This window comes from Pipistrellus hanaki (genome assembly GCF_964339955.1).
Source record: "Pipistrellus hanaki genome assembly, chromosome: 2".
NCBI lineage: Eukaryota > Metazoa > Chordata > Mammalia > Chiroptera > Vespertilionidae > Pipistrellus > Pipistrellus hanaki.
In genome coordinates this window covers 117,604,245-117,630,572 of record NC_140504.1, presented here as the reverse complement: position 1 = coordinate 117,630,572, position 26,328 = coordinate 117,604,245, and the positions used below count along the sequence as shown (strand labels likewise).

The 26,328-nt window shown below is 49.9% G+C and overlaps 2 protein-coding genes across 2 annotated transcripts in view; one reads left to right on the top strand and one right to left on the bottom strand.

Annotated features, from left to right (window-relative positions):
- Positions 1 to 15,785, top strand: part of TXNDC5 (thioredoxin domain containing 5) — a 35,242-nt gene extending 19,457 nt beyond the window's left edge. The window contains exons 4-10 of the mRNA XM_084875606.1: positions 1,119 to 1,215; positions 4,109 to 4,224; positions 6,401 to 6,487; positions 7,288 to 7,431; positions 10,318 to 10,400; positions 12,641 to 12,770; positions 13,896 to 15,785. Of these exons, the coding sequence (XP_084731732.1) occupies positions 1,119 to 1,215; positions 4,109 to 4,224; positions 6,401 to 6,487; positions 7,288 to 7,431; positions 10,318 to 10,400; positions 12,641 to 12,770; positions 13,896 to 14,018 (780 nt within the window). The 3' untranslated portion in view covers positions 14,019 to 15,785. The remainder of the gene's footprint in view (positions 1 to 1,118; positions 1,216 to 4,108; positions 4,225 to 6,400; positions 6,488 to 7,287; positions 7,432 to 10,317; positions 10,401 to 12,640; positions 12,771 to 13,895) is intronic.
- The window catches only part of BMP6 (bone morphogenetic protein 6), a 141,590-nt gene continuing 130,846 nt past the window's right edge, over positions 15,585 to 26,328 (bottom strand). Inside the window, exons 4-7 of the mRNA XM_084875605.1 lie at positions 25,759 to 25,956; positions 18,166 to 18,242; positions 17,238 to 17,348; positions 15,585 to 17,143 (exon numbers count right to left, since the gene is read on the bottom strand). Coding sequence (XP_084731731.1) covers positions 16,994 to 17,143; positions 17,238 to 17,348; positions 18,166 to 18,242; positions 25,759 to 25,956 — 536 coding nt within the window. The 3' untranslated portion in view covers positions 15,585 to 16,993. The remainder of the gene's footprint in view (positions 17,144 to 17,237; positions 17,349 to 18,165; positions 18,243 to 25,758; positions 25,957 to 26,328) is intronic.

Sequence of the window (26,328 nt, the reverse complement as noted above, 5' to 3'; positions counted from 1 at the left end):
CCGTGGTATTTTGTGGAAGAACCACACCCAAGGGGCCAAAGAGCCACATGTGGCTTGTGAACCTTGGTTTGCTGACTACTGCTCTAACCAACTGAGCTACCCAGCCAGGGCAGGCACATCTTTCTTCGAAACTTACTTCTTGATGGGAGAAGGTTTGACGTTGGGTGGTAGGCATACATGCAATACACAGATAGAAACCTATGCCTGAAATTTGTATGATCAATGTCACCCCAATAAGTTTAAAAGGGGGGAAGGGGAAGCCATTTATTGTATCACTGTTGTGTTTCTGTCCCAAACTTAGTCATGTGAGTTAAAAGTACAGCTCATGTTTGCCCTGTGGTTTTCTCTTTGTTGCTTTGATTCATCTCAATTTACCTTCTCATCATCTACTTTTCTCTTTTACGAGTCCTTCAGAGTTTTATCTTCTTCCCAGTTCTTGTTTTTATTATTTTTTTACTGTTTGTGTGAATCAGTGTCCATTCTGTCCTCATGGTTTTTCATTCTCAGTTTTGTCCATTTTGTTCTCTTTGTGCCTGTAGTTACCCTTTCCTTCAGATCAGCCAGTCAGAAATGTCATTTGTATTCTGTGTGAAATCTTACATCCCATTTCAAAGAACAGAGCAGAGTCCTTCAGGCTGTCTGCTCTGTTTGCTTGGGTTTGGGAGAGCAAAGGACAGGTTGGAGTGGGTTTGGCTGTCACCTGCTTCCCGAGGGGCTTCTGACAGAAGATCTGACAGTCGAGTCCTGCGCTGGCCTCCCTCCACACAGCAGCACCCCATACAGGCTCAGGGTGGCCAGGTGAGGAGGGAGACCTGCAGCACGCTCTAGATTAGGGGTGTCAAACTCAATCAGAGAAGGGGCCAAAATCTAAAATCCAGCCTAAATCGCGGGCCGAATGGTTTACTGAACAGTCATAAACTGACAATGTCATAAACTGACAGCGGAGTGCAGTGATGACAGCGCGGTGCGGGCCACATTGCAAGGCCTGGCGGGCTGGATTTGGCCCGCGGGCCTTGTGTTTGACACATGTGCTCTAGATACACAGGCCACCTCCTCGATGGCTCGCACGAAGTCTTCACAGACAACTCAGTGATTATATCTTTGTTTCTTCCTATTAGACACCGGAGCCAGAACCAGAACCGCCCAGGGCCCCTGAGCTCAAGCAGGGACTGTATGAGCTCTCTGCAAACAACTTTGAGCAGCACGTCGCACAAGGTATGGCGAGTGGATGGCGTGGTGGGTGTTCACGGTGGGAGGCACACCTCTCAGAAACACTGACTGTGTGTTACCCCTTCATTTGCTGGGCTTGTCCTTGCCACCGGAGGCCTCATAGGAAGCAGTATCTGGGACACTAACCAGTGAACTGCCACGCGTCTAAAACGGAAGCCATCCCCATTTCTTCCGTGTGCGCTGGAATAGTTATGAATTTAAGTTACCATAATTTTCTTTACAAACCCAGAGATGTCACTCATAAGTCTGATTTTAAAATTGGGCGGCCAGGGTTGATATGTGAGGTTTGCGGCTGTAGGCGTGCATGCCGTGTGGGGAAGGTGTGCCACTTGTGTCTATAGACACTTACGGTGTACACAGGGCTCAGTAAGGATTTCTCTCTCCAGGGACCAGTAACATCATTGTTTAATGCTCTTCCCCTGGGAAATTCCTCCTTTGGTCTCTGTCCGTAAACCAGAGTTTTAATGCTAAGCTAAAAGCCTTAGGTGAGGGAATTTGGAGTGCACAGACTGAGTGACAGTTCCTACACTAGCTGGACAGTGCATCCTTGGACAAGAAGGTGTGTTTATATTCACATTAATCATATATTATTGACCTGAGCCAGAAATAAAACTTTCTCTTATCTGCCCTGACTAGGTGGCTCAGTTAGTTGGAGCATCGCCCCTGAACTGGAAGGTTGGGTTCGATCCCTGGTCAGGGCGCATACCTAGGTTGTGGGTTCGATCCCCAATTGGAGTGTGTACAGAAGGCAACTGATCGATGTATCTCTCTCACTTTGGTGTTTCTCTCTCTCTCCCTTTCTCCCTAAAATCAGTTGTTTTTTTTAAAAAAACAAAAACAAAAAAACAAACAACTTTTTCTTATCTGTTTAAACTAGAATTTAGTTTATTTAGTGAAACTATTATAACATGTTAATCAGAGTTCTTCACACTTAAAATCTTTTCTTAGACATATCCTGTTTTTGAAAGTGGTCTCCTAGATATGGAAATGGTCTGTGTACAGTTTCTGATGTTAATAATATAGGTCCTCCTTTCTTCACACATTTCGGAAGAGTTGGCTCAGCAGTGAATGACTGGCCAACTCCATTCTCAAATGCTGCCACGGAGAGAAATCCTCCCCTGAGCCTGGGTTGGAAATGTTGTGACAGGGGCTTAAAATCGCATCTGGCCTTGTGACCTCATGCTGCGGGGAGTCAGCCTCCGGGTCAGTGCTAAATAAGCTCCCCCCAACCCACTGACGGTCAGAAGTAACTGGTGCCTTCAGCTGTGTCCCTTTCCTTGGAGGTGGCTGCTTGTGCCAGCCTTCTGACAGTGCAGCTTCGAGGGGTTTCCCTGCAGGGGGTTCCCTTTAACCTGAGACCAGCTTGGGCTCCCTGCAGGATGTGCTCCCCAACTCACCTCGTGGGAGACCCTTCCCCGCAGCCACCCTGGTCCCTCCCTCTGAAGCCGGCGCTGAAGGCGGCCTTTGGGAATGCCGCCTGTGCTGCTGGCCTGAGGATCTCCAGCCTCCGGCCTTGCACCTTCCCGGGGACACTCCGATGGGTCCCTGGACATCCTCTCCCCCTCACCACACAGTGTTATCACCAAAGCTGTCTGGAGAGATGGGTTCAGTCTGGAAGCTCATTTGCTAATCTTTTGAGGCCAGTTTTTCACCATTTCCTTCAAACGCATCATTGCCATAGTGTTGAGGCGCTGCTGTGAGCCATGACGTGGCCAGGCCACAGTTTAGCATTCATTGGCTCCTTTTCTCTCTGGCCGCAGCCTGATTTCAGTTTGATCTCAGCCTGACCTCTTTAGGCCCCAGGATGGTCAAGGTAGAGCAGCCTAGAAAAAAATCTTCCATGTCTAAATAATGATGTTTGAGGATCTGTTTTTTTCTTCCAGTCAGGAGAGTAATATTCATTTTTTTAAGCCTACTTTATTGTGAAATAAAACACAGATACAGGAAACAAATGTAAGGCTTAGTGAATTGTTATAAAATGGTCACCCTGCAACCATTGTTCAGTTCAAGATAAGCCTCGCTGTCCCCATCCCAGTTACAGCCCTCTAACTGTCCCCATGGTGTGGCTTAATGTGTCCCTGATCTCTCTGTTCCCTGTGAACTGCTACTGGGATCAGGAGGCATTAGCAGTTCCTGTTTGATGTTTTTGGGCGGTTGGACAAGACTTCATAGCTGCTGAGTCTGTGATACCAGCAGCCTAACAGTCACTGCCTAGAGATGCTCATTTATTCTGGATACCAAATGCTGCTGCTCTAATTCAAGAATCCTGTCTCCACTTTGTTGTTTATCCTCACTGGAGGATGTTTTTCCATTGATTATTTATTTATTTATTTATTTATTTATTTATTTTAGAAAGAGTGGAAGGGAGGGGGAGAAATATATATAGAGAAACATTGATGTGAGAGAGGCACATCAATTGCTTGTCTCCCATATACATCCCAACTAGGGCCTGGGATTGAGCTTGCAACCGAGGTACATGCCCTTGCTGGAATCGAACCTGAGACCCTTCCGTCTGAGGGCCGATGCTCTAACCACTGGTTAGCCTTTATTTTTTTTTACCAAGAGAAACTTGCCTGGCTTATCAGTTGGTTATGCACAATAGGGTAAATCCTGATTCTTTCCCCTTTATTTCCAGTTTTTCAAATAATAAGTTGGTTCCCTATTATCTTCCAAAGATGACAGATTAGTTTTTGCTTTGAGAGCATTATGAACTCGTGGGTAGAGACATTTTTGATGGAGAGTCACTTTTTATAAGTAAAACGGTTCATCCTGGACTGAGCGAGGCAAGAGGACAAAGATGAGAGGCTTCCGCTCCATCGCTGGCTAGGTGTCATGTAAATCTCACTCCCTCTCCCTCCCTGCCCCGGCTCCACGGAAGGCGACCACTTCATCAAGTTCTTCGCTCCGTGGTGCGGTCACTGCAAAGCGCTGGCCCCGACCTGGGAGCAGCTGGCCCTGGGCCTCGAACATTCCGAAGCTGTCAAGATTGGCAAGGTAAGCGCAGCCCTTATTACGCTGGAAAGAGACGGCTTCGGCTGGATTAATTAGCAGAGGAGCCCATTATTCACTCCGGGTGCGGAGCCGCAGACTTGATTTATTATTTCCATTCGGTGTGCCACTTGATAATTCATTTCACCTTCACAGATGGCAGCCTAGTGTCGAGTGTGCTGGCTTTTCCACAGCCCAGAGATAAATTACGGCTTTGGCTCCTTTGTGTATTTTGAAGCGATGGCCAATTCAGAATTGGCAGCCCCCGAGCCCTTTCTGCACAGATAGGGGCAGTGCCTCCGAGAATGTTCCCTGGACGTCGTCCACATTTGATCTCACCCAAGAGCTCTTTCCTGAAGGACCCTCTGAGCTCGCACAGGCACCCAGGGAGCCTCCGCGGGGGCCCAGCTGCTCTGCTGCCTGAACTCTTTCCAGCTTTTCCCACTTTACGCAGAGAAGCCAGCAGTGGTGTCTGACAACTTCTGTGTAACTGGATTTTCTCGAAATATTAGCCACTTCTGCGCCATCAAGCACTTTTAATCTTATCGGTCCTCTGGCACCCAGCAGACCATCCCTGCCTGGGTTTCTGCTAATCTCATTGTCTACATCGCCAGGGGCCAGTTTGTGTACAGAAGTAACGCTGTGTCCAGGAACTATAGTTAATAAGATAGTCTGCTCGACATGGGGAGATGTCAGAAGCGTAAATTTGGACGTCAGACAGACCTGGCTGGCCAGCCGGGGCAACCTGACACCTCGCCCTTCCTCTCGGTGAAACTGAGATGAGGTCTGACCGATAGTCCTGAGGGTGGAAGCGAAGAGCTTGGCACGGTGCTTGGCACGGAGCAGTGGCTAGTAAATTGTGGTAGTTGCTGTTAGTTCAATGGGTTTTTCAGTGTTGCCCGCAACACTTTCAATACCATGTCCTCGCATATATGGATGTGATTGAAATTTTATATTTATTGAACATTTAATGGAAGTCACTGTAAAGCAATCTTCTTGTCCGCTGTCTTCCTGCGCCTGTCTCCTTTGTCTTTTGGACTTCGATGGGAGATTATTTTGTTTTCAGTTTATGCCACTAGAGCAGACACAGTTTAAGTGACTGTGCTGTGGTCCTTCATCCCCGGACGTACGTGTGCCTGGGTGAGACTGGGCTCAGTGCATGCACCCCACCCGATTTCAGTCTGCGGTGTCCTGTGCTTCAGTCCAGCACTTGTAACTGCTCTCTGATTTCCGTTCTCTGTTAATGTAGCACTTTCAGCCGCCTTTCTTGACACAGCGAAGAGCAGCATGGACCCACAAGCTGGTTTTAATGCCAGTAGAAATGAAAGAAGTGACTTAGGATAAAATGTTTCATGAAAATGTTGAAAAGGAGAATCTTATGAACATTTATTTATTTATTTATTTATTAAAATATATTTTATTGATTTCTTACAGAGAGGAAGGGAGAGGGATAGAGAGTTAGGAACATTGATGAGAGAGAAACATCGTTCAGCTGCCTCCTGCACACCTCCCACTGGGGATGTGCCTGCAACCAAGTTACATGTCCTTGACCGGAATCGAACCTGGGACCTTTCAGTCCGCAGACCGACACTCTATCCACTGAGCCAAACGGTTTTTGCATGAACATTTAAATGAAATAAAAAATCTGAAGAGCTGTGATGGTTGGTAAATTGAGTTTGTAGAATTAGGGACATAGTCTAAACTTAATTGGACATCTTTTTAGTTTCATCTTTATCATATACCAAGGATTTATATTTGCAATTGACTGCTTGTTCCTTAATTTTAAAACTCCGTAAGTTTGAAGTGAGGATGAATATAGGAGCTGGCTGGCGTTGTGACTGGTGGTGTCCGTCACCGACACCAGGCCTGCCCCTCCGCGGGGTCAGGCCAGGCTGCCCCTCTCCGCTGATTAGCCTGCTCCAGGCATGGCTTTCTGAAAGTGCCACTTTCAGTGAGCAACGTCACTCACACCTCTAAAGTGAACGTCTCACGTCTCCTGCTCCCTGGGCTCGGGCGTCTTTGGGCCGCATCTGCAGGGAAGGTCGCATACACTGCAGCCTGCTGGCCCAGGTGCTGCAGGTCAGGGTTAGAAGTTTTCTTTGTAAAGAAACTTCCCAGCGCCATCATCCTTTTTGCCAGGCGGGCTCCCAGGTGCTGACTGGACGGTGGTCTTGCCTTGCAGGTGGACTGCACGCAGCACCACGCGCTCTGCTCCGGCAACCAGGTCCGAGGCTATCCCACGCTCCTCTGGTTCCGGGACGGCAAAAAGGTGTGTCTTTGGGTCTTAGCCATGGTGGGCTGGGCTGTCTGTCAGGTGCCTAACAGGCGCGCGAATTCCCAGAATGGACAGTTTGGGCACCAGTTTAAAGGATACGTGTAATGGAACAAAAATGCCTTTTTCTTTTTCTTTTTTTTTTTTTTAAATATATTTTATTGATTTTTACAGAGAGGAAGGGAGAGAGATAGAGAGTCAGAAACATCGATGAGAGAGAGTCATCGATCAGCTGCCTCCTGCACACCCCCTACCGGGGATATGCCCGCAACCAAGGTACATGCCCTTGACCGGAATTGAACCCGGGACCTTTCAGTCCCCAAGCCGACGCTCTATCCATTGAGCCAAACCGGTCTCGGCAAAAAAAATGCCTTTTTCTTAACGGATAAGATTTGGGTAGTGGAGAAGCACTGCCAATTGTTATACTATTTTGAAGCCTTTCGTTACCGTCCTGGGTAACCGAGCTCTGGCTGTGACCTCTGAGCAGGGTTCACGCGGCCTCTCGCTAAGGTTCCCGTTCCCGCTCCGGCTGATGGGCAGCCTCTCGGAGTGCCTGCGGGGGCCGCCGGGCTGTGCTTCGTAGCTCTGCAGAGGGAAGGGCCATAAAGCTCTCCCCGGAGCCAACCCCTCCCATTATAATCCGTGCTCTCCCAGTTAGATCCGGGCCGCGGGCACCGCACAGCTCACACAGCCAGGGGAAGGGTCCAGGCGGGCGAGGGGTGGCAGGAGGTTCGAGTGGTTTGGGCACTTCGGTGTACTAACTCGGCCGTGTTTCCGTGTGGCCCTTCCCTGGACAGGTGGACCAGTACAAGGGAAAGCGGGACCTGGACTCGCTGAGAGAGTATGTGGAACAGCAGCTCCAGGGTGCAGACCGCGGCGCCCCAGAGACCACCCCACCCACAGAGGCCCCGGTGGGTGCTGCAGAGCCCGAGGCCGACAAGGTGGGTGCCCGCCTGTACCGCCCGCAGAGGGCTTTCTCCTCTGGCGCTGGGGACACGGGACATTGGAGGACAGTATTGACACATTCAGGTGGTTGGTTATAGCTGACTTTTCAAAAGGAAACATTTTCTTTGACTATGTTTACATGTTTGTAAGGGGCAAACAGCAACATGGGTGTGAGGGAAATCCCGAGATGGAGCTGAGATCTCTGGGAACTTCCTCCCCTTGATTCAGTTACCACTGTACCTGAGGGTATTCGCTCTGAAAGCTTGTCTGCTGCCTCGCACGCCCACTGTCTGTTCATTTCCACAACGGGCTGCAGGCACTTTACCGTAGCCTGTGGCTTATAAAGACTGGGAACGCTGGGTAGCCGGAGAGCTGTGTGCTGGGATTGAAGGCAGGGGGCTGGAGGACATTTAATTTCCTTAGACAGTCTCTGACTCACTGAGGGCATCTTCGTTCTCAGTGAGTTTGAATTTAACTCTAGCATTTGTTCTGTGATTATCAAGCCCTTGTTAGGTTTCAGGCACTGTCCTGGGCCACCAGGAGGTAAACACAGACCATGCTGCTGCCTGTGCTGGCCCTGGGTCTACTGGGGGCTGTGTGAGAGCACATGCATGCCTGTTTCGCAGGGCTCAGTGTGTGCAGGCTGGCCGGTCACTGTGTGAGAGCAGGGGCCGAAAGGCAGACATGTCTTGGAGAGGTGGCAGGTGAAGGGTGCTTGCTGGAGAAGCGGGGGAAGGCATGCCTGGTGGAGGAGGAGTGTGAGCAGCAGGACTGCGCTGGGGCCGGCGAGTGACACGGGGCAGGGCCTGCTCCGGCTGGAGGGCGGGGTGAAGAGGGGGACAGGATGCAGGGGCAGGATGCAGAGGGAAAGAGTGGGGATTGGGGAGAGCTGGGTTGCAGAGGACTTTGCTGGCCAGCCAAGGATTTTGAGCTTTATTAATAGGGATCCAATGGAAGGCTTGAGTTTTAGAAAGATGACTGGCAACAGCGTGTATGAAGGAGATGGAAAACTGGTATATTAGGTCATAAAAGATGAGGAGACCCCAAACTGAGGCCGAGGGTGGGATGGAGGGCAGGAGTGCCGCCAGCACAGGGACTCCAGTTCTGAGCAGTTAGGACGGTGGGGTCTGTGCTGCTGCCAGGTAGCTGGTGGACGATGACACCGAGCACAAGCAAGGGGCTTTGTGGGGGAGGGGAGGATGGAGATGCCATCAGTTTTCAAGGTGTTGATTTTCAAGGCTTTGAGGTGATAACTGTGTACAGTGTATCAGCCTGCAGCTAAAGCAGGCTGTCTACACTACGTGTATATGGAACTTTAGGTGGAAACTATTGCTGCATTCATGGGTTAGAATGAGATTTAAGGGGACTTCAAAATAATGTTTTTTCAGGAAAATAATGCTTGGATTTCCTAGCTAAGAGCCTTAAGGCCTGTCTGTCAACATATTTCTAAAGCAGAACACTTAATGTTGCTCCTTCAGTTCACACGACTGTACTTCATAGCATGCCAGGTCTTACCGGGACGCTGGGACGCTGGGGCAAGGGAAGGGGCGGGGTGCCCGCGCTCCCGGGGAGCGGGCAGCGAGCCAGATGTGCCCGGCCGCTCCCGGGAGCCCTCCAGCCCGCAGCATTCACAGCAGAGGTCCCGGCGCGCTGGAGCACCCGTCCCTGGGCCCCAGCTGTTTGGAATTGGAAAAACCAGTGGAAACCCCGACCCATCCTCTCAGGGCTGGGAGCAGGGCCTCTTCGTCCCCACAGCCCATCCCTTGTTGGACTCCTGCAGGTTGGGCGTGAGTTAAAAGTTGAAGTTTTGGTTTAAGAAGTAAACACATGATTTTGTCGTTGTTATGACCACATACGTTAGAGGAGTGTGTGTGTCATGGTGGTTAGAAAGGTCATCCCAAATGGAGTATAATTACACACTATGGATGTTTTCATCAAACACAGAGCGGCTTCTATTTATAATGAAGTTTTCCATTAAGCGGGCCTCTCGGGGAGAGTGGCGTCCTGTTCCGGACACACAGAGAGATGGCAGTGCTCTACAGCGCCTCCCGCCACCGACAGACCCGCGCGATGCCGGACTCGGGTGGCGCAGCCCTGCTACCTTTAGCCACGTGATAAATCACCCATGTTCTTGCTCTCCTGAGAGAATCCCAGATGTATTTTTGGAGAAACACGAGACGCGGTCCTCTAAAGAGCTATCACGGTAGAGTCACTTTGGAGCGGACGGCACCAGGCAGCCAGAGCTCAGAGGAGCCGCTTTTACATTTACTTCGAATTTAAAAATGGAAAGAAGCCTGTTACATGAAAAACACATCATTGCCTGTGCTTTTGTAACTTTTTGTAAGCTCCCCCTATGACGGAGAAAGTCACTTGTATGCATCCCTGTGATAGAGAGCGTTGAGTCAGCGAGAGGGGCCATGGGCACAGACCTCAGGAGGCCCGGGAAGGGGGTGTCTGCGCTCTGGTCAGCGTGGGAGGCTCCGAGGCAGGGAGGTCTGACTCAGGCCCTGTCCGCCTAGAGCTAACTGGTCCACACTCCCAGCCCCGGGGGCAGCAGCTGTCCCTCACCCGCCCTGGGCTGGGGCGGGGGCAGAGGCGGGCGGGGAGGGGGTGGTGCGAGGAGCGCTGCACTGTCCTGCCACCTCCCCGAAGCGTCCCGGGGCTCAGGGCCCACGGGACCGGTGATGTCCCTCTGCCCTTCAGAGGCCACTGCTCTGCCCTTGTGTGCCATTGGTGAAATGCAAGTCGTGTAGGCAGTTTTGTGTGACCTTGGAGTATGCATAGCAGCATTCAGAATCATTGCTTTGTCTTCCTGCAATCCCAAAGCATTATCCCGTGTGCTGTGAGTGATGTGTTTCACTGTGGCTCTCCCTCCCCTGAAGGGCACTGTGCTGGCACTCACAGAAAACAACTTCGATGACACCATAGCAGAAGGAATCACCTTCATCAAGTTTTACGCTCCATGGTAAGTGGCTCCCTCATTAGAAACCACATTTCCTTGTGCACTTCCGTCCCTTCGCATTTTCCAGCTCCTTAGCCCACCCTCCAGGCCCATCCTGGGGCTCTGTCGTAGGAAATAAGGAAAGTGATCTTTATGCTCCTGTGTTCAGGTGTGTTCCAGTTGGGAGGTATTCATAAACATGTATGGAAAATTAGGTTAGTTTATTTTATAGTTCGGTCTGCTTTGCAGAAAACATAATAATGGCAGAGAACTCTGGTGGTCGTATAGGACTTACATTGTGGTATCTGTGCGCTTTGCCAAATAGATAGCTTGTTTTGGTTACATAACCCATGAACAGCTTGATGTACTTCTGCTCCTTAGTCTATTTATTTATTTATTCATTCATTCATTCATTCATTCATTCATTCTAAATTCTTTGTTGTTGAAAGTTTTACATATGTCTCCTCCCCTCCTCCCCCCATTGACCTTTCCCTGCCCCCACTCCCGATAGTCGGTGTCCATTGGTCCTGCTCATGTGCATGGATACCAGTCCTCTCCTGTAGAGATCATGGAGAAACCCAGCAGCTGAAGTCGGTCAGAGCCATTCCTGCCACACGGCGCTCAGGGCCGTGTGCACGGGGTTGGGACCAAGGCATCTGCGTGGTGGGAAGACGAGGGGTCCGGAACTTCCCGAACTGCTGTGACTCTGGGTGGCCTTTAATTCCCTGAACCCCAGCAGTAAAACTGAAGGGTGTCTGCACAAATGAAACACTGCATTTGGGAATGCAGGGTGCTGGGAGAGTCAGTTCCGTATTTAAAAGAGGACAGGCAAGGTCACCACATGCCATTTTTGCTCTTTATAGAGCAAAATACCATTTCAGATATTCATGAAAAACCATCATAGCAGAGATAAAAGTTAATGAGCCCTGGCTGGTTTGCTCCGGTGGTTGAAGTGTCGTCCAGGAACTGAAGGGTCTCTAGTTCACATAATTAGGTTGAGGGTTCGATCCCCAGTCGGGTAGATATGGGAGACAACAGATTGATGTTTCTCTCTGACATCCATGTTTCTCTCTCTCTCTCTCTCGCCCTCTCCTTTTCTCTCTAAAATCAGTAAAAAGATATATATATTCTCAGATGAGGATAAAAAAAAGATTTGAGCACATGACTTGTATGAGTTGTGCTGTTTTAATTTTTTAAAAATAGAAACACTAGCCCAAGCCAGTTTGGCTCAGTGGATAGAGAATCAGCTTTTGGACTGAAGGGTCCCTGGCTCGATTCTGGTCAGGGGCACATGCCCAGGTTGTGGGCTCGATCCCCTGTCGGGGGCACGCAGGAGACAGCCGATCAATGATTCTCTCTCATTGATGTTTCTATGTTTCTCTCCCTCTCCTTTCATCTCTGAAATAAATAAAAATGTGTTATATATATAAAGAAACACTAGTAGCCGAAACTGGTTTGGCTCAGTGGATAGAGCGTCGGCCTGCGGACTGAAGGGTCCCGGGTTCGATTCTGGTTAAGGGCATGTACCTTGGTTGTGGGCACATCCCAGTAGGGGGTGTGCGCAAGGCAGCTGATCCGATGTTTCTCTCTCATTGATGTTTCTAACTCTCTATCCCTCTCTTCCTCTCTGTTAAAAATCAAGAAAATAAAAAAAAGAAACACTAGTAAATAATGCCTTTAAAACTATCTTCTATTTAAAAAACAACAAAAAAGCTATATAGATCAAGTTTGAAGACAGCAGATCCCCTTTTATTGCAGGGGAGCAGTTCTTGGAGTCAGAAAAGGGACACAGAAGTTTTGAATGATTTAGTGCTCACACCACATCACCAAAGCTTGAGGGGAGCTGTGAGGTTGTTTTGAAATGTTGAGACCATAAGCAATCAAAGCTAAAATGTTTTTAGCCTTCAAGTGATTAAAAACAACAACAACGTTTGGAGTCCATTTTGTTTCCTGTTTGTTTCCTCCTGTTTGTGATGCATTCATTCATAAACCAGTTAGCCGAATTTATGGGTCACTAAAATGGTTTCAAAACCCAGACTTGTTTTCAGACCAGCTTGTTTCCATCAGGTTACCCAGAAGTCTGCTTCAGGTGGACTTTGCTGTCTTTGTTTTGGAGGAGGAGGAAAACAATGGAAGAATTTGGTGTTTTCTAAACTTCTAGGCAATTGTTGCCAGCCTCATAGAAACACAAGGCTTGGCAGCGAAATGTAGGCGAGTGACCTCGACCTGGGACTTGAACAAAGCGGTCATTCTTCCATTTCTAGGTGTGGCCACTGTAAGAACCTGGCTCCTACCTGGGAAGAACTCTCTAAAAAGGAATTCCCTGGCTTGGCAGAGGTCAAGGTCGCCGAAGTGGACTGTACTGCTGAGCGCAACATCTGCAGCAAGTACTCGGTGGGTACTGTGGATGGAGACACTTCTGGGAATGCCGAGTATCAGAGCTGATCCAGGTGGAGCTGGAATGTGGTATCGTTGTCTCAACCAAGATAACTCGCTGCCCTCCTCCCTCAACAAAGCGCTGTTTGTGTCCTTTGGAGGTGTTTTGTTTTTTCACTTTGAAAAGGAAGAGATGCTCTGAAAGAAAGGCTCTCTCCCTCTGCCACACACATGTTCAGAGGGGTCTCGGCCTTGCTGCTGGGCAGAGGCTGCTGGTCAGTATCTGAGATCCACCCTGAGGAGCTAGGCCCCCTCCGAATGCACATTCTCACTGACATTCAGCTGGCCCGTAGCCTTCATCCGAGATACCAAAGTGGCCTTATTTTTATTTTTTTACATACGCCAGCGTTCTGGAGTCAGTGGCTGAATAAGGCAACATTAGAACATAGACTTCCTCCTGAGAGGGCCTCACCACCAGCCAGTCTTGCATTGGATTGTCCTTCAGCTGTTGCCTCCTTCCTAGCCATTAGCACCATCTAATAGCCTACAAGATTTGTGACTTGTACTGTTCTTTTGGTTGCTTTCCTAAAAGACTTTTGAGGCTTCTGATATTTATCATATTTATCATCTCATCAGATTGAGAATAGATGACATTTTGGGTTTTTTTTACTTATCATTGGGAGATGCCAGGCATTTTGTGTGTGTGTGTGTGTGTGTGTGTGTGTGTGTGTGTGTGTGTGTGTGCGCGCGCCTTAAAGTTCTCAAAAAAGGAAAGACGTGAGTTGCAGCTTAAAAATATATCTCCTCGAGGGCCTCGCTTCTCCTCAGTACGGCCTGGGCACCACGGGAAGCTGGTCATAAACGCAGCCTCAGGCCCCACGCTGACTCCACCCGACCGGGGGAGCGTGCACGGCAGGGACTCGGGACTCCACTCCGGGAGGCATCCCTTTGGCACTAATCGTGGACGTAATTTTGGGTTAGAAACTGAATAAATAGTCCAGTGCTTGCTGAATTAGCTGGTACTTTTTAAATGGAAATTTAACCATAGACTTTCCCGGCCACGTAAGGTGTTTTTTTCTGGCTTTAGTTAAGTAATCTGTGTATGATTCAGGCCAGTTTACAAACTGCATTTTCTCGTTACAGGTACGAGGCTATCCCACATTGCTGCTTTTCCGCGGGGGAAAGAGAGTCAGTGAGCACAACGGCAGCAGGGACCTTGACTCGTTGCACCACTTCGTTCTGCGCCAGGCGAAGGACGAGCTATAACAGCGCAGGGAAGTCGCCCTCCCGCCGGCCTCCCGGACTGAGAGGAGGAGCAGGTCGTGCGGACCTCGGGAGGCTCAGGTGGTGGTTACTCAGAAGCTGTCTGTGCCGAACTTGGGGTATCTTCTGTGTGTGTGTGTGTAAAGCCAACACACTCTACAGGATTTTTATTAAGTTTCTCTAAGTAAATAATGATTCCTTTGCAAACTAAGTATTTTCAGTGGCAATCTATCATCCCTTTTAACCTTCTCTTGATGGAATCTAAATGGTTTCCTTTTGAAACTAAAACAAGAGTTGAGGAAAAGCAAATCGCTGGACTATTTTTGGCTCCTGAGTGGTTTTGGTGAAAGCATCATCCAACGCACAGTTTTGAACTGCCCACGAGTCTGGAAAGGTAGTCTCATGGCGTATTGTCATTCCTCTGATCTCAAGGTCACAGCTAATTATGTGATTGGAGCAGATTTAAAAACAAACCCCCACACCTCTGGAAGGCACCTTCCCAGCCACTCTTGGATTTTGTTTCTGTTAATACTTCTCTCATCGCGAGAGGTCTGCCATAATGAAAGCAGCGGTACATTTGACATGTGCCTGAGAAAGGTAATGCTGATGCCATAATCTTACGTGTGTGTCGATATTTGTCAGGTCAGTTATTACTGTTCAAAGGATACTTCTGTTTGTTTCTCCTGGGTGAAAGATTTCATTAGTTACGTTAACATTAAGTCAGGATCCATGAGGAGATTTTAAGTCCATGTTTAAGATTTGCTATCTCCCCGTGGAAAATGTGGGCATGGAAAGTTCCACCAGGCTTGTCCTGACTGTTCTGTTAGCTCAGAGAAAGATCCTGGTGGTATCTGTCACCTGGGAAAAGGACTAATGAGCGGGTCCGGGTATCAGGGACCAGGGGACTTGGGCAGCCCTGCTCCAGGGCCCCAGCAGAGCAGTTTTAGTTCTGCTCCTCGGTAGTCCTAGCCGCCAGGGGTGGGGAACGTCTGGCCCAAGGGCCGTATAGAGGCCTGAGGAATCATTTCATCTGGCCCTACCAAGGCATTAGGGGTGAATTAATTTAATGTTTGATCAGATACAGCACGCTAATTTTTCAGTTGATAATTTTCTGTGGCCTGTGAATGATGTTATAAATAACCAAATGGTCCTTGGCAGAAAAAAGGTTCCCCATCCCTATTAAAAGGCTCTCTGTACATCATCGTCTGCCTTCACGGAGATTGAATGGTATTAACTTTACCTAAAGACCAAAGAATGAGTAGGCGGGGCTGTGTCAGCTGAAGTAGGCTGTGCTACCATCAGTGCTAATGCTCTTAGAATTCATGCCTCCCTAGTTGTTAAACATTTTTACCATCACCCTTGGAAGTAACCATAGGACCAGGCTCCCTGTATGTTCTTTGCCCTCAAGTTACCTTTCCAAATTACCCTTCTGTCTGCCACTCTCACCCGCCTCCCGTGCTTGGGGGAGCCAGTCCCCTGGCACACAGTAACTGCTGGTAAGAATCTCAGACACAGGACGCATCTGCTGTCTGCGGCAGATGACAACAGAGCAGGATCTCGACCAGCCTCTGCCTTAAGGAAATCTTTATTAATTGTGTGTGGGTCACAGATGTTCTTGTTAAAAAAAACAACCAGCTTTTCAGGAGAAGCACAATCCTCATGAGTGGCTTCCGCTTTGCATCATGAGTCTTGTATTGAAAGAAAATCAAAGTGGTATAATTTGTTTACACTCGGATACTTTCTAAATAAACTCTTTTTTTTAAAAAAGAAGTCTAGTCTTTCCTTAAATGTTACAGCAAAACAGATATAAAATAGACAATAAATTATAGTTTATATTTACACAAAAGCTGTAAGTGCAAACAGTTATAGATCATAAATGTATTATTTAATCAGTTTAATATGAAATTGGTTTCCTAGTATATGATTGTGAGAAAGACATTTAAAAAATACTCTAAGATTTAATCTGAGTCTTACTTTCTACAAGAGAAAACTGATTTCGATTCATAAACATCATGGCCTTCCAAACCCATTCCTACAGGCCAGCGCCCCTCGCTCAGTTTTTGTCATGTGTTGGTTCTCGCCTGTGACATGGAAGGCCGTACAGTAAGAGGGAAAGAACTGTTTCACTGAAGTAGATGGGATATGAGAGCCAGCCTTTCTGAAGTCCCTGTGCTTTCAGGGCCGTTGCAAACAGCAGGAGGTCAGCACTGCTTGCCCCTGTCACCTGGGTGCCGTGGGGGCTGCTGAAGATGCTCGCCCTGTGGCTCCCCGCACAGCACCAACGCTCTGCTGCTGGTACTCGCAAGGAAAACAGCAAATGGGGGAGGAATGACGTGTGGAAATCACGTGGTTTGTTTTAACTGAAATAATTATTTTTTCACACCAACAGAACGCCAGCACAAACACCTGACAGCAGTTACCAAACAACAGGCACTTCCACGTGGCCCTGATTATGGCTTGGGCTGTTGATCTTATATGAAATTGACCTTCCCAGGAACGAAATCCTTGAATAGAGGCATTCCCCCCATCCCCAATTTCTGTTAACTGTAAAATCTATTTTTGAGAAACATTCTAAATTGGCTGATACTTCAGCCAAGGATACTTTTACTTCTTTAAAATTATTTTCCCTGTTCACTCAGTAATACCACAAATAGCTTGATATAAAGCTAACTCTAATTTTGGTGGGCTTTTATGGGGGAAGAGGAACCCTTCAAAGTTATATTTCTGCAATGTCCAGACTCCATACTACAGCCATTCAAATAGCCGCCTACAGACCAACTACTCACGTTCTTTACTACATGGGCAAGACGTTACTGAGGCCCTTCAAAGTCTTCCTTGGGCAATAAGGCACCAATAGGCAAGAGAGGGTTTCAAAGTCATCGTCCCACTGTCACAGCCCACACATGTCAGTGCTGTTTAAGGCAGGGCTAAGCTAGGAATCCAAGGCAGGACCTCTGACCCCAGCAGGCAGTTTCAAGTTAGTGGCATCCACAAGCTCTCACAACCATATTCCTGTATTTCTTCAAGATAACATTGGAGTTGTCATCAAAGTAAAGAACCGAGATGGCATTTAGTTTAGTTGGCGCACAGCATGGTTTAGGGACGTACTCGGGATTCATAAGGTGAACCTGTTTTAAAACAGAAGGAGGAAAAGGTTCCATCAGAAATGACCCGGCCTTGGCTTACACCCACCCACACAGTGATGGAGGGCTCTGAGCTCACCAGTGTCTGCACGATCGCATGGTTCGTTGCATTCATATGTGCGTTGAGTGGGAAGGAGCATTCTCCATCACAGTAATTGGCAGCATAGCCCTTGGGTGCAATGATCCAGTCCTTAGTTTAAAAAAGCAAAAGCAAGCAACAAAGAGATAATTAACATACACTCCTTACATCTGTGCTCTCAGTAATCCTGTGAGGAAAATCACTCCCGTGGACAGCTCAGTAGACAGATGCAGGAAGGTCAGTTTCACATTCAGGTGGCAAAGCTGGGTGTGACCGTGATGGGTGTGACCGCAGAGCCCTTGCTCTTTCCACAGGCCCAAACGACATTTAGCTGCTACCTGCCTGCTGAGCCCGGAAGCACATGGGGCTGGCTTTGTGAACTTGACCCGAGGGAGCCTCTCCAGGAGCCCGGGGAACTCCCTGTCATGCCACCTGCATATGGAAACTACCTTCTGCCACTTGTCACCTACGATTTGCTTCTTATAAACTGTGGTGACTCAGGTGTGGGTCAGAACCTTTGTTCTCTTCTAGTAGTTTAGTTATAGCCATTGCAGTTTTAACTATTGACCCATTTTTCCAACCCTTTCTCAAAACAAAATTTGTTTAATTGGTAAATGTAAATACCTACCCGGTGGACTTTGAGAGAATGAGGAAAGAGTATTGAAAAAAGGTGGCTATTGATTTTGAGGTACGCAGAGCTGGGAAACCCTGGGCTCCCTGGAAAGGTGCCAGTAAGGGCCGTGTGCACACGAAGGCCAGGCCTTCACCCACCTCACTCCAAGAGCCTGGCATTGGGGAGGACTCCTATGTACCTTCCTGGGAAGAACCACCTCAGTCCTAAAGCTCAAGGATGATGATGGCTGCCGCCATGAGGATGAGAAGGGCCTGCTGAGAAAGGAACGTGGTCCCCCTTGTTCTGAGAACTCACCTGCCATCCCAGGTCTTGGAAGCTCACATAAAGCTCATGCTTCCTGCAGGCTGTTTTTAGCTCACTGCTGTTGTAATCTGTTGGAAGAGATAAAAAGGTAAAGGCATTAACTCATTCATTCCCTCGCCCTGCACTGTATTAGGCTCAGGATAGCAGTGCACAAGGCCTCTGTGAGACAAATTTGGTCACCAAACAGCTCAATGAAGTTCCCGGTAGCGAGGGTGTTTTACACACTCTGTCTTGTCCACTCTGGGTTTAGTGCTGGGCACACTTGCAAATGATACATAATACTGACTTGACTGGAATCTCTTAAGCAACCAGTGTTTGTTGTGAGCCCCTGTTGTGTGCAAGGTCTATGGAGAGGGTGTTCCAAGATGCCCAAACACTCTGGACGTCTGACTTGGAAGACATCATATTTGCAGTAAAAGACGAGTATCCTCGGCAGGATTTGCTATATTTCTAACAGGCACGGTCTTGAAGCTGTACAGGGTTTTTTTGGTTTTGTTTTGTACAGGGGTTTTAGCTAGCTGCCGGGCTAGGGAAGTATCCAGGAGGCCCAGGAGTGGGGAAGAGAGGGAGACGGCGCTGCAGCAGGGGCCATCCTCATCGGCACTGTCCTCCGGCCTCTCTGCTTTATTTAACCATTTTTTGGTTAAATTGGTTAAACATATTTAACCATAAATAGATTTATGATCTATTTAAATGCTTTAACCTGCATTTAAGCAACAACTCCTAAGCCAGGAGTGCCAGAGATCTGATGTGTATATGCCCCCTGTATGCCATTCCAGAGCCACCAGCCTGCTTATCCTAGTCATTGGCAAGAGGAATGGCCGTGCCCCGATTCATTGGCAAACTGCGGCTCACGAGCCACATGCGGGCACGCACGTATAGTGTGACTGAACCTTCATGGCCCATGCACAGAAGTTGGTTTTCGGCTCTCAAAAGAAATTTCAATCGTTGTACTGTTGATATTGGGCTCTGTTGACTATGAGTTTGCCGACCAGTATCCTAAGGGAAGGCCTTTCAGCAGAGGCTCCTTGCTCCACGGCGGGAAAGGCACAGGGACTGCTACGCAGCCCGCCGGTCCCTCGGGAGGAAGGAAGTAAAAGAGAGTTGGGAGAGAGGGCCAGGCTGCAGAGCCCCACGTGTGTCTTCATTAAGTCTTTATTCTTCCAGGACTTTGCCAAGGGGGTTGCATCTCCTCCAGCCTGCTGAACGATTAAACCGGTGGTTCCGATACACAGAAGTGCCGTGTCCATTGCTAAAGGTCAACCAGTGGCTTCCATTCCCACCGTGGCATCCGCTGCCTCAGTGGCTGTGCCATCCTCCTCCCCAGCCTCGCCCGTGTCCTTATGATTTGTGACGCTGGGTTCCCTGGGGCCGAGAACACCGGAGGTGCTGGGCGGCCAGCGCCAAAGGAGCTGCTCGCAAATGCGTCTTCCCGGCGTCTGGCTGATGGCAGGAGGGTGATGTTGTCCTTGCACCGCAGACACCCGAGCGCCCACATCTGACAGTCCTGCTCGGAGGGTGGGGACGGGGATCAGTCACAGCTGGGTGGGCCCAGAGGCCGATGCTGCTCCCAGCACACAGAGCTTGGCATGAATCCCTGTGTTCATCCTCATTCCCATCTTCCGGCCCCTCCTAGGCCACCTTGTCCCCTGTTTCATTTGTACGTCCACGCAGGTTATGGCTGAGAGACGGTCTTGGTTCTGGCTGGGAGCTCTTTCTTCTCGGCTGCTGGGTCACGGCCCTGACACTCACCTCCGCTGGTGACAGCCTCTACTCCCTGGCCCTATAGCCGTTCTTCCCAATGATGGCTGGGCCCACTTGACAAAAAGGCCACTCCACCAGCCCCACTCAGCTCAGGCAAGCGGACACTGCAGGGGAGCATTTCTCTAATTCCGTGCGGGAGGGCAGGGTGCTCTGACTGCTGCGGCACCATGGCCTGCCACCTCCTCACAGCATCTCCGTTCCCAGGCAGCGGCTACGGACACTGCATGTGTGCTCCACCCAAACACGAGGGGCACATCCCACAGCCCGAAGAGGCCTTTGGGGTCAGTTCCACCCCCACTCCCTGTACCTGGCCCTGGAGACCACACTTGCAGGAGCCAGTGCTAGGAGAGCCTGGGTGCACAGCTGGTTTACTTCTGTGGCACAATCGCTCAGTGCACTGAACGGCAGGTTTCCCTTGAACGGAACACAATGAGCCCCGGATGCGAAGGGCAGGGCCCTGCGATGATCCTGACGTGCAGGGAAGCTGTGCGGCCAGCGTGAGGGGCACCATCGCAGCGGAGTCTGGGCCACACAGCCACCACCTGAGGACCCCAGGGTGGTGACTGCACCTGAGCCACGGCGCTCAAGCCCAGCCCAGCCCAGGCTCCGGGGATCCAGGCAGCCCGCCCACTTTCCTTTCCAACCCCAGTAGGGGAGGATGAGAGAGAAGCTACAGGAGGAGAGGGAAACAACAAGGAAGACATGGAGAGGGGAAAGGCAGAAGAGAGACAAAGGCAGGGCAAGCATCCAAAATTAGGTGAGAGGGAAGAAGGACGAGGCGAGGACAGGTGGCGCCTCTGGCCGGGGCTCCTGCAGAGTGGGCTCCTGGCTGGTGGGCTGACCTCGGGCTGGCCGCTGAGGCCACTGTCCCTGCTCAGCGAGAGGCACGCTCAGCCAGGGCGATGCTGGCAGGGCGGGCACTGGGGACAAAGTGGCAAGTCCACACTGTCTTTCCTGAGCTCAGGCTAACACCTTCCCAGAGGAACTTGTTTTTCAGAGTGAGCAACTCACTCCCACTTCCCCTCTCTCCCAGGATGCCGAGGGGCAGGACAACAGCGGCTGTTAAAATGGCACCTCTGTCTTCAGTGGCCTGGCCGCTCTTCCCTTATCCCGGCCTTATCTGCCCGTCTTATCCAAACAAGTCTCTGGCTCCCACAGACTCCATTGAGAACACGCTGGAAGGAGCCCAGCTCCTGAGCTCAGGCACAGCAGGCTGCAGGGTGATCGCCAGAGTCTCGATTTCCAATGTCTGTAATCTCATGAAGTGTGGGGCGGGGTTGGGGGGGGATTTATTTTCAGAATCTAGATTTTGTTTACAGGCTGGATGGTAGCACGGGACCCCAGCGCGACCCTATTCTTCTGCTGCTCAGCACCCCAAGGTCTCAGGAGATCCCATTCCGCGGGCCACCTGGGCCTCCCCTTAGGCTCTGTCTTGAGTGCAAAAGAATACGGAGCTAAGTTCTGTGAAAATAGATAATAAACACTCCCCTTGAACATGAAGCTTTAAAACCCCTTGTGCTCCGAGCACCTCTGTTCCCGTCAGTTCCTAGACTGAGTCTCAGGCCCCCCAGTCCCCTCAGGAGCAGCGACTGCTGGTGAATTACTCGGCAGCACCTGTCCACACCGTGTTATTACACCTTTCAGCATCGCTGCCACCAGGGATGGGACACCCTTCCAGGCGGTTTCGCTCCCTGATAACTAATATCCTCAAGCACGCCATGGCCAAGGAGTCGGTGTTATATACTCGGCATCTGGAATTATTCCAACGTTCAGACCACCAATGCCATACCTGTGCTCCACAGCGGTGGAAATTTGATTTCGTTTAGAAAACTCTTAACAAGCCTCTACTTTTTGACTGGTACAGTTGGAAGCCTAGCTGTAGGGCCTAAAATTTTAATTTAAGATCAAAATGATAAATTAAAATGCCCCCTCCTTTGAAGAATTATGAACAGTCTGTTCCTCCCCGGCTTTGGCGGCCATCCCACAGAAGCAAGGAGCACCTCGTGGGGACACCTGCTTGGGAACTAAAAGGCCGCATACGCGCTGACCTGTAAGAATGAGACCCCCTCGTCTGTGGGCTGGAGTGCCCTGAAATGCACAGCAAAAAATTTCAGAGTCATATAAAATGCCCAAGCTGTTGCTCAGCAAGCCAGGAATTCTGGTTACCTGTCTTATCTGGAAGCAACTGAATCCGCTCAATTGGAAAGTTCAAGGGAATAGAAGATATGAACTATCAACGAGGTCAAATAAGTATATCTAAATGCACCAGAGCCACATGTCCCCCAGGACCTTACAGACACATGCTTGGAAAGAGATGGAAGGAAAACTGACTGTAAGTAGCGCTAACAGGGAGCTTTTGAAGAACTCATTCCAAAGGACAGACAGGGTTTTGAGAGGTTGCTGGTTCGTAGATGTGGCAGAGATCTGGGTGGTGGCAACATAAACATCAAGGATGAAAGAGGCCTACAACTCATCTAATTCAGTTTTACATGAATTGTTAAAAGTGGCAGAAAATGTTTGCAAACTACCGTTGCCAAAAGAAAGAGCAGTTGTGAGGCACACTGTTGGCAGCCAGCTGGTTGACCTGGCAGAAAACCTCACAGCTGACTTGAAACCCCATTACCCACCCACTCCCCAAAGATATCTTGAAAAGATCCTGGAAAATAAGCTAGATCAGTATCTAGAATCAAGGCCTTTTGTTCACAGCCCTCATGATGGATTGCCCAGTCCCCAGAAGACAAAATAGTGGACCCCAAGAGAAAGAAACTATAGAAGAGGGGGAAGACAGCAAGTAGAGATATCAAACGAAGCCAAAGAGTGCGAAGCACTTGAGACCAGCAGGCTGGTAGACATGGAGGCCGGAAAGGAATTGCCAGATTTACCAGAATCCCCAGTGGGCTGCCCAGCCTGGCACAGACCAGAAGAGTGAAAACGATAGATGACACTGTCCAGATGATATCTGAGACCGCCGCAGACATGCAACACAGCAAACACCCATCTCCCATTTGGAGCCGACAGCTACGGAGCAGCCAGGGCAAGTGAAAATCTTCCAGGATGACTTAGATCCAAACCCACTGCTTGGTGCATGTGTTTAGGAAGTCCAGCTTAAAGGCTGAGTACAGATGTGAGAGCAGATGTTGGTGGGCAGTACGTAGGGAGGAGGTGGATGGGGCTCCTGGCCTTTCCCTTGTGGTGGACTGGTCTTGCCATCGCAGGCACCTGCAAAAACAGATGCTTTCTTCCTCCAGGGGACTGTTTTCAAAACAGACACGTATTTCCCTGCCATGTTTCACCCCGAGAACGGGCAATTCTGTGAATTCTGTTAACTCCCTTATCCCATGCGGGACGTTCTCTAGCGGGCTTCTCCTGCTGGTGGTGGTTGCAGTGGAGAAATGTTAATTCCCTGGGAGCACGCTGTGGAAGACGGGGGGCAGCAGAGGCAAAGCAATCTCTCCCTTTGACCTCCTGAAAGATTTACAAGAGGAAAGGCCTGCTGGGAGGCACACCAGAAGCCACAGCTTTCTGTCTCCGCAGCAGCTGCCTGGGTCAGGAAGGCCCAGCAACATCTGGCCCCACCGCGGCCTGGACAGGAAGCCACGCTGGTTGGCCCATCTCTCAGGGTAGCAGGCCACCTTCCTGGAATCCCCTTCTCCAAGAGCAGCCTCCTCTTCCGCATGTCCACTCCTGCACAGCGCGGATACATGAGAAAGAGTGAGCCAAATACGGCCTCACATGAGGAATTTCTCACACCAGCTTGAGAGGGTCTTTGAAGATAGTGAGATGCAAACAGGATCCTTTGTAGGAATACTTTCTTGGTGGGGGGTGTCTGGCCTTTTGCACAGCGGAGGCCAGAGGATCTGTAATGAGCTCTTTGCCTCAGGGCTGCTGGAAGGAGCAGAGCAAATTGGAAAGTACTGGGCCGGGAGGTGGGGGGTGGGGTAGGAAGACCAAGAAGAAAACCGGATATACTTGTATCTTATTTTGAAATAGAAAAGATTTAACATTCATATTTAACTTGAAGTCATCACATTGAAAGAAAAGAAAGTTGAAAGGAACTTTGGGGGGGGAAAAAATTGGGTGACACTGCTAAAACCAAAATCTAAGACAACATGTTTTCTCAATTTAAAAATAAAAAATTCCAATGTGTACTGGGGCGCGGAAGGGATGTTGAATAAATCAAGTGAAATTTTAATTTTAAAAGCAATCAACATTTCAAGAGCTGCCTTCATGTCTGAGGTCCCAGCACCAGCCTGGCCGCGCTCATTAATGAACAGAAGCAGCCTCGTGCCCAGAGGAAAACCGAGATTTTCCTTCCATTCGGCAGGGGAAAGACCCCTTTCTTCTTCTTCTTTTACAAACCCCAACCCCGACTGTTTCTAGTGGTAAACACAGGAACACCCATGCTGTGCAACGCTTCCAAGAAACACCAGGATGACAAGAGGCAAAATGTCACATCACACTGGGTGGTGGATCCTCAAGTTTCACGTCCAAGACGCTGGTGAGGGAAAAGGCTGATGAAGTCAGAACGTACGCTGCAGACACTTCCTTCCGACGGGTACTTGGGGAAGCTGCACAGACTCTTTCTGGCCACCGGAGATGGCATTTTTAAACAGTCCCCTGGAGGAAGGAAAGCATCTTCCAGAAGTATTTTACATGCTTTCGGAAGGTCCTAACCTAGGCCTGACAACCTGCTTCCTACAACTGCATGCAACCCATCTTGGAGCGCTATTAGGAACCAGATCAAACGCTCCTCATTTAGTCCCCGCAAATCTGCCGAGCAGCAGCCATCCTGCTGCACAGGGGAGTAACTGCAGAGGAAAGGAATGAAGCTTGTCCAACGTCACAGAGTCGTAACAAGGGAAGCAGGTTCTCGGACTGGAAAGCCCACGGCGCCTCTTCAATTTCCTGCTGCTGGATTCTTGCACGATTTAAACAGCTGAACGAAACCCAGACCTTGCAGCTCGGGCTTTAGAGCGAGATGCATCTGCGTTGGAATTGAACAGTCACTCACTCTCTGAGGCACCACACCTGTGCCCCCTCCATCAGGTCCTGATGCGTGGACTTCCCTGCCACTTCCTAACAAAGCACCGCACGGAGGGCCGTCTCTGAAGAGCCGGGGAACGGACACGCACGCAGAGGGAGCTGCTTCCTCTCGCGTGACCCTTCGAACCTCCCCGGTGAGGGCGGGTTGGGGTTGGCCCATCACCTCCTGGGGTGAACACATGGCTCCAGACAGGCTTTCTGCTGGAAAGCCACCATGAAAGAGATGATCTTGGAACTACTGGCTGCCTTTCTTACCACCACGGAGAGAGAGCCTCTCTGAGAATGCTGCCAACACAGTAGAGACAGAGAGATTCCTTTGAGCCCCTGGAGGCAGCCATGCCCGAGACTAGAAGCCCTGAACGTCTGAGTTAAATGAACCAATCAACTCTGGCGCATGGGGCAGCCAAGGGCACTGCCAAATACAAGTCCATCTTATACAAATGTATGAAGCTTGTTTCTATCCCACAACCTCCCAGGCTTAATGCAACTGGGAGAAAAACTGGGATCTTTCTGTGAGTGAAAAAGGAGCTGGAGAAATCTTACCAAACAGAAGGATGCTTCTCTGGACAAACACACACCCGGATGCCTGCGGCTGCAGACTCCATCTTTGGGAATAAGCGTTCCCCTCTGTGGCCCTACATGGTCGGCGACAATGAGAGGCACCTGCAGGCCTTTGTATTTGCCGTGCAGAAGCGGAGCAGATATGAAACCATCGCACGGCCTTGCTCTCACTGAGGCCCGAGGGCCAACAGAGAACGAGACTCCACCCTCACCTACCTGAAGCGCCGGAGGCCCGGGACACGTCCTGGGCCTGGGTGGAGCGGTTGCGACTCTGCTGGCGCCGCCGGCCGCCAGCTGACCTCGTGGTGCGCACGTGGACCTCGCTCACTTTGAAGAAGGCCACCATGAAGGGCTGCTTGTCGTACGGGCCGTCTCTGCCCACCAGGCCCGCAGCTCGGGGGTTGATGCTGAGTCCTTGAATGCAAACCATAGCACGCCCCTCTTTATTCCATGTAAACGTACTCCTGCAGCTGCATGACAGGTCCTTCCCAGCCTCCCGGGACTGATCACAAAGAATGCGGGTGAGGGGAAAGCATGGTACTCTCGGATCTCTGGTGGCACCCTCTGGATGGACAACATCAACACCCTCCTTCCAGCCCTAGCTGGCGTTGCTCAGTGGTTAGAGCACCAGCCCTCACACCAAAGGGCTGTGGGTTTAATTCCCGGTCAAGGGCACAAACCTGGGCTACAGCTTCAATCCCTAGCCCAGGTCAGAGTGTGTGTAGGAGGCAACCGATCGATCTGTCTCTCTCACATCTCTCTCTCATTTCTGCTAGTCCTTTTCCT